Source organism: Bacillus rossius, chromosome 1 (genome assembly GCF_032445375.1).
Source record: "Bacillus rossius redtenbacheri isolate Brsri chromosome 1, Brsri_v3, whole genome shotgun sequence".
Classification (NCBI taxonomy): Eukaryota; Metazoa; Arthropoda; class Insecta; order Phasmatodea; family Bacillidae; genus Bacillus; species Bacillus rossius.
In genome coordinates this window covers 323,007,090-323,024,174 of record NC_086330.1, presented here as the reverse complement: position 1 = coordinate 323,024,174, position 17,085 = coordinate 323,007,090, and the positions used below count along the sequence as shown (strand labels likewise).

The following is a 17,085-nucleotide window of genomic DNA, read 5'->3' as shown; positions in this document are numbered from 1 at the left end:
GCACCATGGTTGTTACACATTTCCTGTTCCTTGTTTTCCTAGAGCTAAGCTGTTAGACATCAAAAATTTCTATAGAGCTAGTGAAAAACATTAGGTCATAAATGTAAGAAATAAGATTCTGACATGCTTTTAGGCTAGATATTACATAGCGGCCGACTGGATGACAGCCCGCCTTCCTTTCCTACCCCTCTTCCTTTTTAGGGTAGTAATTGTGCTGGCGATGTGTATGTGACAGACCAGGCAATTATCTTTTTCCACCTGACTGACAAAAAGAAGGGTTGTTGAGTGTCTTTTTCACGAGCATGCATCTGTTGAAGAGAAAAAGAAAGGACCGCGCTAAGCTTTAACTATCAGCTTTTTTCTATCCTAAAAAAAAAGCATAGACGGTGGATTCTACAATTGCATGATACAAAAGTATTTAGTTTTTATTATTTTTTCCTCACATAGCAGAATAAGTTGTAGATTTTTGCGGCCCATTAATTGGAAGAAATAGAAAAGACATTTGTTACAATTACTTGGAATTGGTGGTGCAACACATCATTGGAGATGACGGCTGTGTGGTTTCGGAAAGAGTAAAATGTATGCTATTTAAAATGTGTTTCTTTAAATTTGCTAAACAAACTTTGACTATTTGTTTTTGTTTGGTGACTGGATAAGACTCAACTGTGCATATGCCACTAGAGGGCATATGCCACAATGGCTCCTAATAGATGGGCATAAAGCACGGCGGGCGGCAAGTGACGAGTTCCACGCTGGAACCAGTGGCGTAGCTAAAGTGACTGGCGCCCCTGGCCAGACTTGAAAATGGCGCCACCCTCATGCATTAAAAGAGAGGGGGGAGGGTTCAGTAACCGCGAAACCGTCGCGGCGGCGCCCCTCCTGCTCCGGCGCCCCTGGCGGGGGCCATCCCTGCCACCCGCTTGCTACGCCACTGGCTGGAACCACTTCACGTGGTTGGAGATGGCCCAAAGTAAAAGAGAGTGTTACCCGCACGTGTGACGGCGTTTTCGGCAGGTCGGACAGGTGAAACACATGTCGTGTCGAACACGTGTGTGAAGAAACTGGTTGCAAAAATAACCAAGAAGTTTGCCTGCCGACATACAAATTATATGCGACTACTAAATATGCTACGGGCATGGGCATCGTTAGGACTTATTTCAGAGAGTGCATATGAATTCAAATGAATAAATATGGAGCTTTATAGCTTATGTACTAATTTATCTTTAAAATAAATAGAAATAGAATATTGTAACCATTAGAATAACACAAACTAAGACATGAATGTTTACAAAAATCGAATGTAAACCATTAATAACTATGTTACTTGTTCCTAATGAAGGTGTTGACTGTGTGACTTTCCGTTAAAAACAATCATTGGACGTGTGAGTTTTATAAAAATTGCCATTGGATTTACTAACTGTGCAGTGGATTACTTGTGACTGTTTTATTTCATTTTAGTTTTATTATTTACATTAATGCTTATAACTAATAATGTGTTATGAGGAAGCAGGAAATATAGGTTTTAGTTATTATATAATTATGAGGTATATTAATCATTATGGTTTCATCGTTGTGCAACAGATTGACATAATACAATATATTGTACAATTTTTTATTTATTTAATTTTGTAACTTGTCCACTGACAGTCGTAGGATTTCGGTAGTGGGCACGACACATAAGGACAAATACAAGGATATCGCTTAAAATATATGGACCCCCTACCTCGTCGGCACCATAGGCAAAACAACCGCATATGGCCTATGTGTGAGGAGGAGTGTACCACATACTTGCAGTGATGACAACAGATAAAGACAAATACAAACATAGATATAAACAGATAGATAACAACAGATACAACATCGAAAATACAAACAAAACCGTGCAATAATTATAAAAACAAAAACAACTTAATTACAATAATTACAAAATTACAGTGATAAATGTATTAAATAATTATAATAATAATGTTAATAATAAAAAGGGGACAAAACATTAAAAAAATATCCACAAATGAAAAATGATATGATAGTGATGTAGCTATACATCTGTTTGCAGTGTCTTTCAGTTTCACAGCTCGCTGCTCTGCTATGACTGTCACTGGCTGCTCTTACGACTCATTCTGCTGCGTTGTACTTATTGTTGCGACATACTCCTTGCAGGTGTTTTGCACCTTTGCTACTGATTGTGGAGTAAACCTCTCATGACAGGGTAGTTATTATCAATGCACAATGTATCAGTGTGATATTATGGTGTCCAAAGTTTTAATAAAAAGAACTGGGCTGGATACACCCACCAACGATCAAGGCCTTCCTTTTCTGCTGTTTTCTCAATAGGCAACATATCTAGACCGCATTCATCTCGCGTCTGGCCCATGTAGTCCACACTGCATGGTGCATGTGAAGTTCACCCTGCAGTATCTTGTCCGTCTGTGTGTAGTGACGTCGCAACGGTGGTCACCTGTCACGTGTTGTCCGCCGCATCTTTTATGTTCATCTATTGCAGGCCCAACTTCCGTCTTACAAATAATCAGGAAAACTAAAACAAAAAATCCAGGAAAACTTGGCGAAAAGCAACGAATTTAAAAACTCTAGTTTGGTAGACATCATGTAATTAAGATGATTTTGCCAGTGAAGGCGAAAGAATGCATGATGAAGTGAAAATTCAAATAGGGTCATTCCACATCAACTTACAGTTCACTTATTTTGCTGCCTCCTCCACACCAATTCAAGTCGGCCACATACAATTAGGCTGATAAGAATTCAGATTAGTTGGCGAAAGCCAGCCACTTTAGTGCTGCTATGGAACCACCTACAGGATGTCAGTCGGCATCTGAAGAGAGATTAAAAGTTAAACACATCAAAAATTAATGAGTATATTTATAGCATCTTTAAAATGCTTCTGCAGGTCTCCAAACACAGGATCTACTATGGGATGTGAAGTTCCAATGAGACTAATCAAAATAATATTGGAGGGTGTCAATTTTATATATTTGTTTCTAATAATTAGTAAATTTTCACATAGTCACCATTATAAATCAATATTGAAAAAAAAAAAAAAGAAATATAGAGAGCCTTGCTACTACAGCATCAATGTCAATTTGTGGAAGAAAAAAAAAATAATTAAGAAATAGGTAGTCAAATTACGACTATTATTTGCTTTGAAGAGATTTTTTGGTAACTTCAGAAGCCAACTGTAAAACATTTACTGGAGCCAGCTTTTTAAATAAGCATTTCTGCAGTCTCCACAAGAATATTATCTACAATGCCAAAATTATTGTCTTGCTTACGTGTACAGCTGTAGGTCATGAAACTTGACAGAATGTACCTGAATCAATTATGTGTTGCCTACATTCATCCACACACACTGGGCTCTGGTGTCATAACCATTTTAATTAGGTTATTAAAATAATTTGCCCAGCTTCCTTTAAGACATCTGACAGCATTCTGTTAAAGTTGAAGCAAATTGAAGATGATTGAGCTAGAGCCATTTTGCTGAATTGACATGGAATCACCCAATATTGTACTTATCTCTTCATTTTTAGGAACCAGAACTTGTCAGTGGAGATTTAGTACTGAAATGATTAAAACTTTGGTTTTATGCAAAGAACCATACACATTTTCAGGGACAGTGTAAAAAAAAAGAAGTGAGTCTTCCAGTACTTGTCAGTGATTTGTAAACATCTAACCTTGCTAACAAGTAAACTCATGTGTTTTCATATTGTTCATGTTGCAAGTAAACTTATAATACTAAACTCAAACATAAAATCTATTCAGGAATTCTTTAATTCCGAGTATGATAAATAAACTAATAAAATAGTCACTTCACAAATACCAAAATTTCTGGATGAGAATCACACCCATACTTTCTATGCCCACCGTTCTAATTCGCTGCCTGAATTATAAACGCTGCTTGCCACCATCAAGTGCAGATAGCAATTAGCAACATGAAACAACCAGATATTTTAAACTAGGTATTAGAAACAGCTTTTTAAAATCCCGGCTTTGGACCTTATTTTTGACAAGGAATTTTTGTAAAATACTGCCCAATGTGTTAAAATTCACTAAACAGTTAATACGATAATGTTTCGGCATACTTTTTAAGTTATTTTTTTTATGGAATTACTAAAATAGTAACCTTATTGATTCAATATTATTATATTATAATGTTATTAAAAAAAGATTCCAGTCATGAGATTTGAACCAAGCCTCTTGAGGTTAACAAGTACGTGCTAAACCGCTGTGCTACAAAGCGTCTTGGGAATTTAGAAGGAGAATATGTATTAAAATCATTGTAATGCCAGTTTACTTAGATACACCAATCCCTCACTTAGCATGACTTACGCGTTCCTAAAAATATCTGTGTTATTCAAAATTGCGTATTTTGAAGCATTGGTATCCATAAAGAGCAAGGCTAAATTACTTAATGTGTTCCAAAATGTGTAGGGAAATATTCTTCACGTAATATAAATGCATAGAATAACACTCAATGATAAATATGTCACACCATTTATCTTTATAAGCCTATCATTGAATACTTTGTATGACAAATTCGACACAGTGTAACGGGATATAGTTATCATCAATTGGCTGGTTGACTTGCCCGCCCGGGCGTGATCTTCAACTCACGTCACGCACCTTTTTGCGAACTTTCCAAACCATCCTTTACTAAAAAATGAAAATGATATTACTGTCCAGATATTTACATTTTCATTTTTCAAACATTAAAGTGCTTATTCGTGTATCATCGCTTGGTTCACATCAATCCTGTCAGGCCCATGATTTTTTTTCATTGCACCATTCATTTAACAACCTTTTCCATGATTGAGTTCATCACGGCCCAGTCTGAGGCTGGGTACGGCATGGCGAAATACGCGCGGAGGTAAAAACATTTGGTTCTTTACACTCCATAGCGGCAACTTAACTTAACTCGGACCTGCATGCGCATCTCTTCCCCCCTTTATGACTAACTGTATGTCATGGCACATCTGTTTACAGAAGTTGAAACAGACTTTGTGGCATCATACCCAATTTTTTTTGTCTGCTGAGATTTCACTCTAACTGAAATTTACAAACGAGCTATTCAAGACTGAGGCAGTAAAATTAACATCAGGCTAAATGAATTCGAACAGTCTGAAGATGTGCTTAGTGAGGGATTGGTGTATTTTAAAACTTGTAATTACTATTTACTATGACTATTTTAGTTTACCAAATATATTCCAGGGCATTTTCACTATCATAAAGTTCATTTGGCACACCAATACATTTGATTAGTCCCATAATGTTTATGAAAGTGTCTATATACAGGTTTATGTTGCTACACATGGGTCCGCCATCTTTGTGATACATTTCTGTTCATCGACTTCCATTCCATTTTCATGAAATTACTCCTACCAATTGCCGTTTACAGAGAGCTAAGATATTTACACATAAAAAAAAATATTTATTTGTGTAATATGTTTAAAAACTTAAAAAAATTACTGTTACTGTTGCTATAAAGTTGTAAAAAATGTATAAAATTTTTCTTTAATGAACATTGCATTTATACTTTGCAATACTTGTAGTTTACTATTTTTGCTCAAAATTAAAAGTAAATAATTCTCTGGGTTAACAGCTATAAACAGTCACTTAAAATATAAATAAAATACATTTTAATTATTAGCACACAAAATACGTTTCTGTGATCATGCACACAAATGATTTAAGAAACTAATTATTGAAAAAGTACAGAGAAATTATAAATAAGATTTTTAATGTCAAATATTTAACAAAAATTTACTCAAACTTTGTTATTGCAGTCAAATTGTTATTCCAAAAAGTTCTTCAATTAATAATTTAATTGCATATTTTCATTTCAAACAGGTTATTACTAATTTTTTCCATTTTTTTGCAGGATTTGTGAAAAGCAATGTTATGCAGTGCATGGAGGAAGCAAGGACTCAAAATGAAAAACCACTGTCTAAGTGCTTTGATAACTACGAAATAACAACACGCTATAATTGCTTATTTCAGTCAGCCCAGTTTGAGACCTTGAATTTGAGGTTGGATAAAAAAGACGAAGAAGAACTTCAATCAATCGATGATAAAAATTTACCTTCTATAGTTGCTAACAATAGCAGTGTTGCAAACATTGGTGAGAAGCGCTTTCCGTGTTCTGTTTGTGGTGCTAAATTCAGACAATCTTATCTTAACAGCCATATGAGGACACATACGGGTGAGAAGCCGTACTCGTGTTCATTTTGTTCTGCTAAGTTCAATCAAAATTCTCATCTGAGCATCCATATGAGAACACATACTGGTGAAAAACCATTCATATGTTCAGTATGTTCGGCTAAGTTCAGTCTAAAGAGTAGTCTTACTAAGCACTTCAGAACCCACACGGGTGAGAAACCATACTCATGCTCATTGTGTCCTGCTAAGTTCAATGAAAAGAGTAAACTTGTTATACACTTGAGAACACATACGGGTGAGAAGCCATTCTCATGCTCATTATGTGCTGCTAATTTCATTAAAAAGTGGCATCTTAGCAGTCACATGAGAAAACATACTGGTGAGAAGCCGTACTCATGTACACTTTGTTCTGCTAGGTTCAACAGTTCTAGTAATCTTGCTAGACACATGAGAACACATTCTAGTGAGAAACCATCTTAATGTAATGGTTTTCAGCTAAGGTGACTCAAAAAGCAGTCTAATTATGCATGTGAAAATGATGAGAAGCTGTAATGGCATAATAATGTGATTATGTACAGTTCATAGAACACTTGTAGAAAATTTTATGTTTGTTGCTTCATTATTTATTTTGTAGAATTGAATATTTTTTTTTAATGTAATGTGAAAAAAATTTGCTTGAAAAATTTAATAATAATTTTTGGTACTTATTCTCCTTTAACAAAAAATGTAAAAATGGCGGACATTACATAACTAATAACAGAAAATATAACGAAATATCTGTTTCACAAAATTATTACTGTTTGACTGTGCAACAGAATAAAATTATGATTCTTGCAGAACAGAAAATACCAATTAGAAATTCCCGCAATTACCTAATAACTGGGTACAACATAAAAAAAAACTTTTGTACATGTTCGCGTGAGCCTACCACTGATGAACTGTGGTAAAATTAATATTACAATTTACATTCCAAAAATAATTACTTGCAACCTGGCTCAGACCATGGTCATAAAGTTGAAAGTTGTCTCTTAACCATGAATGATTAATTAAACATGGGAGCTTTCGCCAGTTGGTACAGTAGTGAACGAACAACTAATTAAATGGTGGACATGTTCACCTTTGTGTCCACAAGAAAGAGGTGAACTTGTTTCCAACACATCTTCTACACATTAGTCAATCTCAAAGCTTCTTAGAATACAGAAAACCATTCACAATCCACTGTGTGTATCTTACAATGTGGAAAATATGTATCACTTTCTCACAAAAGACCCATCTGCCTCTCTCTGTCTCTCTTTAACACTCTTATGTAATTTCAAGAGAGTATCTTCACCCTGCTAATAAAAATACTAGTGGATTTCTTATAAAACTTCTTGTATAAACATTGAAAATCCAATAGGTGGCAAAAGTTAAAAAAAAAAAAATAATATTTTAGCAAATTAAATTAAGTAAATGTTGAAAAATAGTTTAAAATTCTTAACACAATCACAAAAGATCATTAACTTGCATCGCCATGACGCCGAACATATTATAATCATATAATCTAATGGTACTAGGTGCTGTCTGGGCTCAAAGTCTTGGGAGATGATTGCTACTAGGCATTCTCTTGGTCATCCTGTTGCCCTATGTTTGAGTTTCCATTCGTACTCAAGTTGGAAGTCATGTGGTATCATCTCAATGGAAGCTTGTTTGGTATTCTGGAACTATTCGAGTCAGGTTGTGTGGCGCTAAAGCATTCGTAATGGAAGTTGACGGTCCGCACCCTCACATGTGTATTGTGAGAAATGCTGCTGAATACAGAGAGCTGTTTCAAATGAATATATACAAATAACATAAATACATGTCAAAGTCATTTTAAGGTGATACTTTTTGAAACTATTAGCTGAGGTAATGATTCTGCTAGGAATGTTATCTACAATCTGAAATATGATATGCAATTTGCAACCATAACCTTTTCTTGTTCATGCGTTTATATCCCTATGACATAAACAAATTCTGTTTTGTGACTAACATGTTAATTTTATTATAATTTTTATCACAATATAAGTAACGTTCGATTGTATGCTTTCATTTGTATATTGAATAAAATCTAACCGGTAACTGATAATTTTTTTAAGCAGCAGCTTCTGAGTGAAATAGTTTGATAAAATTCTAAAACTTGTTTTGGAATACTGCTTCTTCTTGTTTACTCTGTAAAGCAGCATTATGATATTGTATAATTATATTTTGGTATGATTGATGTAATAATATTTTACTCTTGTAGGGAGGAATTGGTTCTATTTGTAGTGGTAATTGTAGAGTAAAAGATTTAGGTTGGATCAGGCACATAATTAAATACTCTTAGCCACTGCTCTCAAAATCCCATGTGTAAATTAAGTATTTAATGTTTGATTGATACTACATAATTATTGAAAAGGAATTTTTAATCTCTGTTTCTGGTATGTACTATTCAAATACTTGACTGTTACTGTTAATTGCATTTTAAAATTAATTTCCATTTGTAAAATTGTTGGTATTACTACCAATAAACTTGAAAATAGACAGGGGTACAAATATGTTAAGGCACCTTCACATTTATACATTTTTATTTATACCAAAATGTTAATATTAACGACAAAATTCTGTAGTGCCGATTACACCATGAAGAAGATTGCTCCTTTCTTCCAGAGCAGTCCATAGCAATCCTACACATAATGTACCAGTTCTAACAAAAAAAATTGAAATAATGAATTTAACTTTATTTAACCTTGGCGTAAAATACTGAACATAATCAATATTATAATACTGACCCTTGAGTGTGTGAAACTCACTCGGCATGAGTCCTGAACACGAATTGAACTACCTTTAAATGATTAGTCATTAATGACATTTAATATTCCGCAATCCACAAGCAAATAATGAACTCTAAATTTTGTATTACTCTCCAATATTTACTGTCTCTAGGAAAAGCTACAAGTTTGCAAAATACTAGTTTCAACTCTGATTGACGACTATTTATAATATTTAGTCTTAAACAAACAGTCTTAAATACTGCCGGTACTTGCCTTGTTTCTTCCATGAAAGCAACGAGTATCACACTCACTCTCCCACATTCCTGATGGTATGAGTCTCCAACTCACTCAGCAACAGACTTCTCTGTAGCACTCATTTAGCGAACAGCGTGCCTGCCACATTGGCTCCTTGCTCATCCAGCAACCGCCATAAAGCAGCAAGTCTCACTCGCACTGCAGCTGTAATATAGCAGCGAGTTTCCCACTCACTTGGCTCCTGACGTCTCAGTAGCACTCGCTTTGCTACTGATGTTTTGGTAGTACTCGCTGTGTGACCGATGTTCCTGCCACATCAAGCGTCCACTTGACCAGCAGTTGTCATGAAGCAGCGATTCTCACAGTCACTTTGCAACCGTTGTGATGCAGTCACTCAGATACTGACATTTCTTCATTACTCATTCTGCTCGCTCAGCATCTCAGTTGTGAAGCAGCGAGTCTCCCACTTGCTCAGCTACTGACGTATCTTCGGTACTGAGTCTGTAACCGACGTCCCTGCCGTATCGAATCCTCGTTCGACCAGCTATCGCTGTGAAGCAGCGAGTCTCCCACTCCCTCAACTACTGGCATCTCAGTAGCACTCGCTATGCTACAGACACGTCAGTAATACTCGATCTGCGATCGACATTCCTGCTGTAGCGAGTTCTCAATCGTTCAGCGATTGACCCAATGAGTAGTACAACAAACTGGTACTCGTTCGGACAGAGCTTCTGCTCGTTCATTCCTCGTCCTTAGTAGTTGTTTCATAGAGCTTCTGACTGCTCGTATGCCAAAGCACTCCCAGAGTAATGTCAGATGTTCTGCGTGTTGACTGACTGAGGCTGCTAACTGCTCGGGTCTATATAGCTGTCAGCTGCGATGACGTCAGGTGTGTGTTTGCTGCTTGTCGCTGTGCCCCAGCCTACTGCTGGAACCACTTACACTAGGTATCTTACACTAGGTAAGCAATTTGCATATTTTGCACAAACCATACCGTGTTTCAGAGTAAACACAGCACAGGGATAGGAAATTTATTATGACTACACACCATAGCAAAATAAATAATATACAGGCTGTTTGGTTAAAGGACCAATACAATTTTTTGAGGGATTGGGGTGGTCTGTGCTAGTTATTACCCATAGACCCCTTTTCCCAAGTGTTATGGTAATGGAGATATGTTTTTTTTAAGTTTATTTTTAACATTATCCAAAATCTCACCTTTTAGTCTTCTGAATTTTTTTGTTTCTGGTTGTAATAACACGGATAATGTATTTTATTTTGTATTCTGCAATGTATTTGTAGTCTAAATAAATCTTATTTAATACAATTGGTTTCAAGAAAATGACTTATGTGCTTCCAAAGACAAAAATTGTGTAGATGTGTGAAACTATATCAAATTTTAAATTCATTTATAAAAAAAAATAATGTTAATTTTAATTTAGCTTTATTTAAAACAAAATTCTTTAGTTTATACCTTTTCCAACTATATGCTACATATAATAGAAATCATTCATTATGTGGTCATAATATCAGATATGATGTAGCTGCCAGAGTCAGGGTTAAGAAAAGATTTGTTGTGTTTTATGATGTTTTAATTAAAATTAGTTACAAATCTTGCTCAAATTGACGTCCTCCATACTGTATGCATGCATGATACCTATTTCTTATTGCAACTGTTATTGTACAGGTATGTAGTTGCAGTTCTGCTTTCATAGTTTCGAATGTGTCGTTAATTGTATTAGAACGTCTCTCGCGGGCACCTCTGTTGCATCAACTTGATTCCTTTGTACGTTACCAGACATAGAAATCCAGGGGGTGACAGGTTTGGGGACCGTACAGTCTAAGGGGCCGCCTCTTCCAATCCACAAGTTATTTAAATGCTCTCGGATATTTAGGTGATAATGAGCCGGACAGCCATAATTTGGAAACACAATCAGCACACCTTCTTCTAAAACCGGTAAAACTATTTAGGGTAGATTGCTTATTAAAACATCTAGATAAATGTCTCCATTGAAGTGTTCGGGCAATAAAAAATGGGCCGATGAGATTTTTGGTCCTTTTTATCCCAATGGTGCAGATTGTGCAAATTTACTAATCCCGCAAGGCTAAATTTTGACTCATCAGTCCACAAAATTCTTTTGAAAAAATTGTTATCTTTGACATCTGTGTGGAGTATAAATATGCAGAACTTTAGCCGTCGAGCAAGATTACGCTGTTCGAGATCTGGAACAGTTAATTAAATTGGTGAGATTGTGACAATTACTCAAATGCAAGACGTTTTCCGTAAACTGATTTAGAAGAAAGTCAACAATAAAATAACTTTTGAACAGCAAAAACAAACACAATTAAAAATCATTGAAATTATGAATGTACATAACTTTAGTGTTTTACTTGAATAAATGACTAGTGAACACCCGTAATTGACATTTGAAATTAGTTATAAATGTTTTTACGTCATGTTGAAAAGTAAATAAGTCGTTTGTTAATTACTTTGAACAGGGGTATAATGAAATGCATGCCTCCCATCTTCCCGAAGAATCATCCAGACTTTCCAAACTGATAAGCCAAGTCTTTCAGCAACAACTTGTATGCTTGTAGGATCCTCATCGAAAGCCTGAAGTATTCTTTGATCTACCAGCACATGAGGTCGTGCATGTTCACTCGAGGCTCTTGAAAATCTTGGTTTCCGGTCTCCCTCAAACTTTGATAAGTTGCTGAAAAGGTCTCGTGGTGTGGCGAACGTTGATCAGGATATTGCTCCTGTTTGTTGTATTACAGCAGTTATTTGGCTTATCCAAAAATATGGTAAGCTGAACAGGTCATGGTCTCAGTTAGTTCGGATTAGCAGGATTGTTCTGTATATTATCTACTTATTTTGCGTAAGGGAAGTGCCTCACAAATTGTTTATGTAATATGAGTTATATAAATATGAGTATCCCAGCAGGATTCATATATGAGTTTGTACCAGACTAACACCCTACATTAAAAATACTGTGAAATTGTGTAAACAGTTGATTTTGTTGGGTAATGTTTGCTACTTAAAAAATACTAGAAAATAATAAGAACTATTGGTTACTTCAAGAAAGCTGTATATTGAAATTGGTTACACCCTATCAATAGTTGAAATGATTTTGCAGTATTTTAAATGTACCTAACGTATCCTAACCAGCCGTCCACACTATCTTAAAGTATTTGAAATATAGCCAACCTAACCCAACCGATTATTCACACGGTATCACAGATTTGTGCTTTTAATGTGGGTCTTTGCAGATATATTCCAGATCCTCTAAAATATCATGCTCTTCATTCCCAATAGGTCAGAAGTTTACCTGCTTGCCTGCTGTGTAAGAGGAGGTAGTGTTTGCAATTCTACCCTAAGATAAAGAATAAACTATATATATCAGCTGATTCCTCCAATTATTATTAATTTCTGTTAATAATCGTGTTCTGTTATCTTTGAAGTGGGCTTTAGAACGTGGACAGTGATTTCCTTCTAAAACGTATTCCGAAAGTTAATTTAAAGCTGTATGATTATGATGTGTTAATTTTTACAGAAAAACAAATGTCCCTTTTGGGCATTTAGCTCTAATATATACATATTTCTAACTAACATCGGTGCACTATTCTGTAATTGAATGCTTCAGCGTATCAGAACTCATGCTCTGGGCTTTGCTGGCCTTTCGATCATAACTTTTCCCTACATTAAACAGTGCAATTAAATAGCATGAAAAGGTAGAGAAAGTGTTTAAGAACCTCTCAGCAGATTTTACATGCTTCTTAGGGATATATGTATAATAGCTATAATTCGTATTTGTGTACGCCAATTTTGGAATATTCAGAGTTAGTTTTACTTTGAAAACATTTGCATTGTAAGAAAATAGCTTAGAATATTTATGAAGAATTACTTAAAAAGATTATTAATGAGATTTTTATGCAAAACATTTTTTTGATTATGTTGTAAGTTTTGTGGAACGTTCAAGTATGTTGTAACAATAATTCAGGACCACTTAATTCTTCATTGCTTGGTTTTTTTTTTTCTGTTTTATGATAGGCCAATGGCATTACATTATAATTATTAAATGCTAACTGAAATACCTAATTTATGTGTAATGAGTGAGTGTTTTTGTAATTTGTATATGTGTTATATTATTATTTTGAAGTGTGTATTATTCAAAAGTGAAAAAGGGCAATCATAAAATTATGTGTTATATTTTTCATCTGTAATGTACAAAAAAAATTTCTGTATTATGACAAATTAAAATTGAATTTCTTCCAATGTATTAAATGAATACAACTGAAATTTTTTGTGGCATAGTGATTTTTTTTATCTTCTGAAAACTCTGATTAATGTATGTAAAACATAAAATAATTGGCTGGATATAGCATTTTATGAGCAACATAACAGGGTGGGCAGAAGGTAGTAGTAGGAAAAACATACTCCTGTAGTTGGTAGTACTGAAAATAATTGTAAACACTTGGGTCAGCCACTTGCTTTCCTAAACTTTGTTGTCCGTGGTATTGTTTTGTGTGGAATCATCTTAATTACATATGCACCCTTTCATAGCAACATATTATTGTGATAGGGTGATGATCAGGTGAATACTTTCTTTAGAGAAATAGTTTGTAACATTGGTAACATTGTTTTCCATTAAAAGATTGTGCAGTTATTGAAATAGTGTCCCCAGTGTGTGTAATGTCCTAACCATATTAGATAAGACTTTGGTATTACAAATATAGCGTGAAAAGTAATTTATTTCACGGTTGTTCAAATTCAATTATGCACAGGTTTCTGAAAAGCAGGGAGAAATGCTATTTCTTAACTTTATTTTTTTTTGCTTTAACTTGTGGATGAAGATTTTGGGCTATCAGCCTATCTTGTAATATATATATATATATATATATATATATATATATATATATATATATATATATATATATATATATATATATATATATATATATAACATATATATATATAAAACATATATATATAACATCTATATATATATATATATATATAAATAAATAAAAATATTAACAATAATATTTGGAAAATTTGGAAATGTGTGTTGTTGTCTAACTATATTAGGATGGAAATTAGATTATTACTGGTATAATTTTTACTATATTCAGAAAAAAATATCCGTTGTCTTTACCAAATGGGGCCTCGTAACAGTATTCATTTACCGTCACCTGCCCGAGCTGCCAGACTTGCGCGTTAATGCGGCATATACTGCTTACTTGTCTTACCAAATGCCGTGTACCGAGAGATAAAATGTTTACACATCAAAATGACGTAGCTTTCTCTTCCTCGCCCTAGCAATTTACCTTCTTCTTACACTATTTTAAACCAACATTGCAAAAACCATGTTCAAATTTCCTATTTATGTTCCTAAATTAACCACTTAACTAATTTAAAGCAGAAAATATTTTCCATATTTTAGATATAAAATTATGGAGTTGAAAGAGTGTGTTATTCCCCCAAAAAGCACCTTAAAATCATCTGTTATAGTTAACTAAAATAACTTGAATATATTTTTATGGCTTGTCAGAGTAAGAAAATACACAGACCTCTACATTGACTTTTTGTCATATTAGTGCTAATTTGTGAGGTACAAATTCCACCACCTTGAATTACCAAAAAATAAAACTCATGTATGATGATAGTGAACAATGTTGAGGCTCCATAACTTTTCGCTAACCCTTTCTCATTTAACTGTGTTTCGAAACTCACAGCATAAGTGTAAGGTTTTTTTTATAATAGACATTCTGGATTATTAAAATTCAGATTAAAAAAAACCCTCGAGAAACTTGCTGCCGACATATGTTGGTTCTCATTCGAAACCAGTTTTTGTTTTTTATAATGAGCTACAGCAATCTGAAATATTTTCAATAGTGGATCATGGTAGGGAAAATATTAAAACTATGAAAACTGAGTATCATGAGGCAAGATGGCATAGTTGACACTTTAAGTATTCAAAATGACTTCTAATTTAGGTAAGGCAGGGAGCCCAGTTTTTCTATTTACTCTTAATTCTGCAGTGTTGAAGACTTGAAAAAATTTAAAGCTTCATCTAAATGAAGGGATATAATTTAATGGAATGAAGAATAAAATTTGTAATTTTGTGCAACTAACCAAATGACTGAAACATTGCCTAGTTGTGTGAACTTCAAACCTTTAATTAAGGGACATAATTTGAATGGAATAAAAAATAAAGTTTGTAATTTTGTTTAACTAATGAACATGTTGAAACATTTGCCTAGTTGTGTGAACATCAAACCGTTTGGTTGCATGGCCAGACCTTCTAGTTGGTGGACCAAAGGTTAGGGCTCTTCATATGGAAAATTAATTTCTTTCCCAGAATTGGGATCATGTTTTGTTGAGTTTTTTGTTTGTTAGATTTAGGCATTTACATAAAGCATTACAAATACAACAAATCTCACAATTTCAATACATAAAAAAAACACTGCATGCAATGAAATTTCTAAACAACTTATGGAAAAAACTTACTAAAAGAAAAGGTATCGCAAATCCAAAAATGCCCAGAAACAATGAAGTTATGTTATCCTTACAAGTTATTGTCTATATCTAGAAATACTTTTATCTAATAAATGGTGAGGATTTAGCTCCGAAAGAAAGAGTGATACCCAATTTAAAAGTGTCGGCCGGGAGTTCAGTGTCGGCCGGGAGTTCAAGCCGGACAGACGTGTCTTGTGCGCGCACTCGGTTCTTGTAATAATTGATGTTCAAAGTGTGATAACTACCAATATTGATTTGTCTCTATTAGATCAGCAAGACTTTAAGGGGTTTCCCTTACCCTTACAAGATGGTGTATTTGCGAACTGTATTAATAATACTAATTTAGCCATGTTCAGGTCGCCTACGAAAAAATCGTCAAATAATTCGGTCGACAGCCTGAATAAAAATTCAAATTCACCTTCATTTACTCTGAAACTTCAAGACACCAACATGGATGATCTATTTAATATGGTAAAATCTCTCTGTGTTAAGTTTGATGAGCTTAAGAGTGAAAATGTGGTGCATAAATCCTTGTTAATGGACTCAAAGGAAGAATACTCTTTAATCAAACAAGAGTTAAAAGAGATCAAAAAAGCTTATACATAAAGCAAAACTCAGATGAGAGTATACCCAGCAACAGCTCCACGCGCAGTGACCTACTTTCTGGTCAGCAAGAAACGTGCACGGTCAGGAACTCTAACAATAACAACCAGCGAGTCGACTATGAAGGTTTCACGTTGGTACAAAAACTGCATAAGTCAAGACATAATGAAAACCCAGTTGGTACCCATGATCAAGAACGTAAGAAATCTCCACCCCAAGTAGCAATACGTATTACATCCACTCTTAAAACTGTCTCCAAACCTATCTACAAAAAGACTAAATCCTAAATCCCTGTTTGTTACCCGTTTTGAAGCCTCAGTTAAAGAACAAGAAATTATGGATTACATCACAAATGAACTCAATTTATCTCAGGTCAAAGTTACTAAACTCCAAACGAAGTATAATACTTATGCTTCATTTCATACATCAGTACTTGAAAATGACTTCAGTAGAATCAATAATATTGTGTTTTGGCCAAGTGGCTGTTTAATTAGCCCGTTTTACGGTAAACTACATCCGGATCAAGTCTACACTAATGTTACCAATCAAGACAATACAGCAGTGACCATCATGCCTCCTAATCCAATGGCGTCAACTTCCACATCTAATTTGATGCTGGAGGAGCATCCTACTTCCCACAGTGAAGCAGTTCCTTAGAAATTATGATATTGCATATCAAAATGTGAGAGGATTAAGAACTAAGTCTAACGAATTTCTGGAAAACCTTTTAAACTCTCATTACGACATTATTTGTTTAACAGAAACCTGGCT

General features: G+C 34.5%; 1 protein-coding gene across 8 annotated transcripts in view; it reads left to right on the top strand.

Annotated features, from left to right (window-relative positions):
- Positions 1-17,085, top strand: part of LOC134527977 (gastrula zinc finger protein xLCGF3.1-like) — a 137,098-nt gene that overhangs the window by 80,878 nt on the left and 39,135 nt on the right. For 2 of the 8 annotated variants that reach the window (XM_063361103.1, XM_063361107.1), the window contains exon 5: positions 5,891-14,032. The exons of the other annotated variants lie outside the window; for them this stretch is intronic. In XM_063361103.1, coding sequence (XP_063217173.1) covers positions 5,891-6,648 — 758 coding nt within the window. In that variant the 3' untranslated portion in view covers positions 6,649-14,032. Of the gene's footprint in view, positions 1-5,890; positions 14,033-17,085 lie in introns of those variants that run through there. 8 annotated transcript variants of the gene reach the window in all.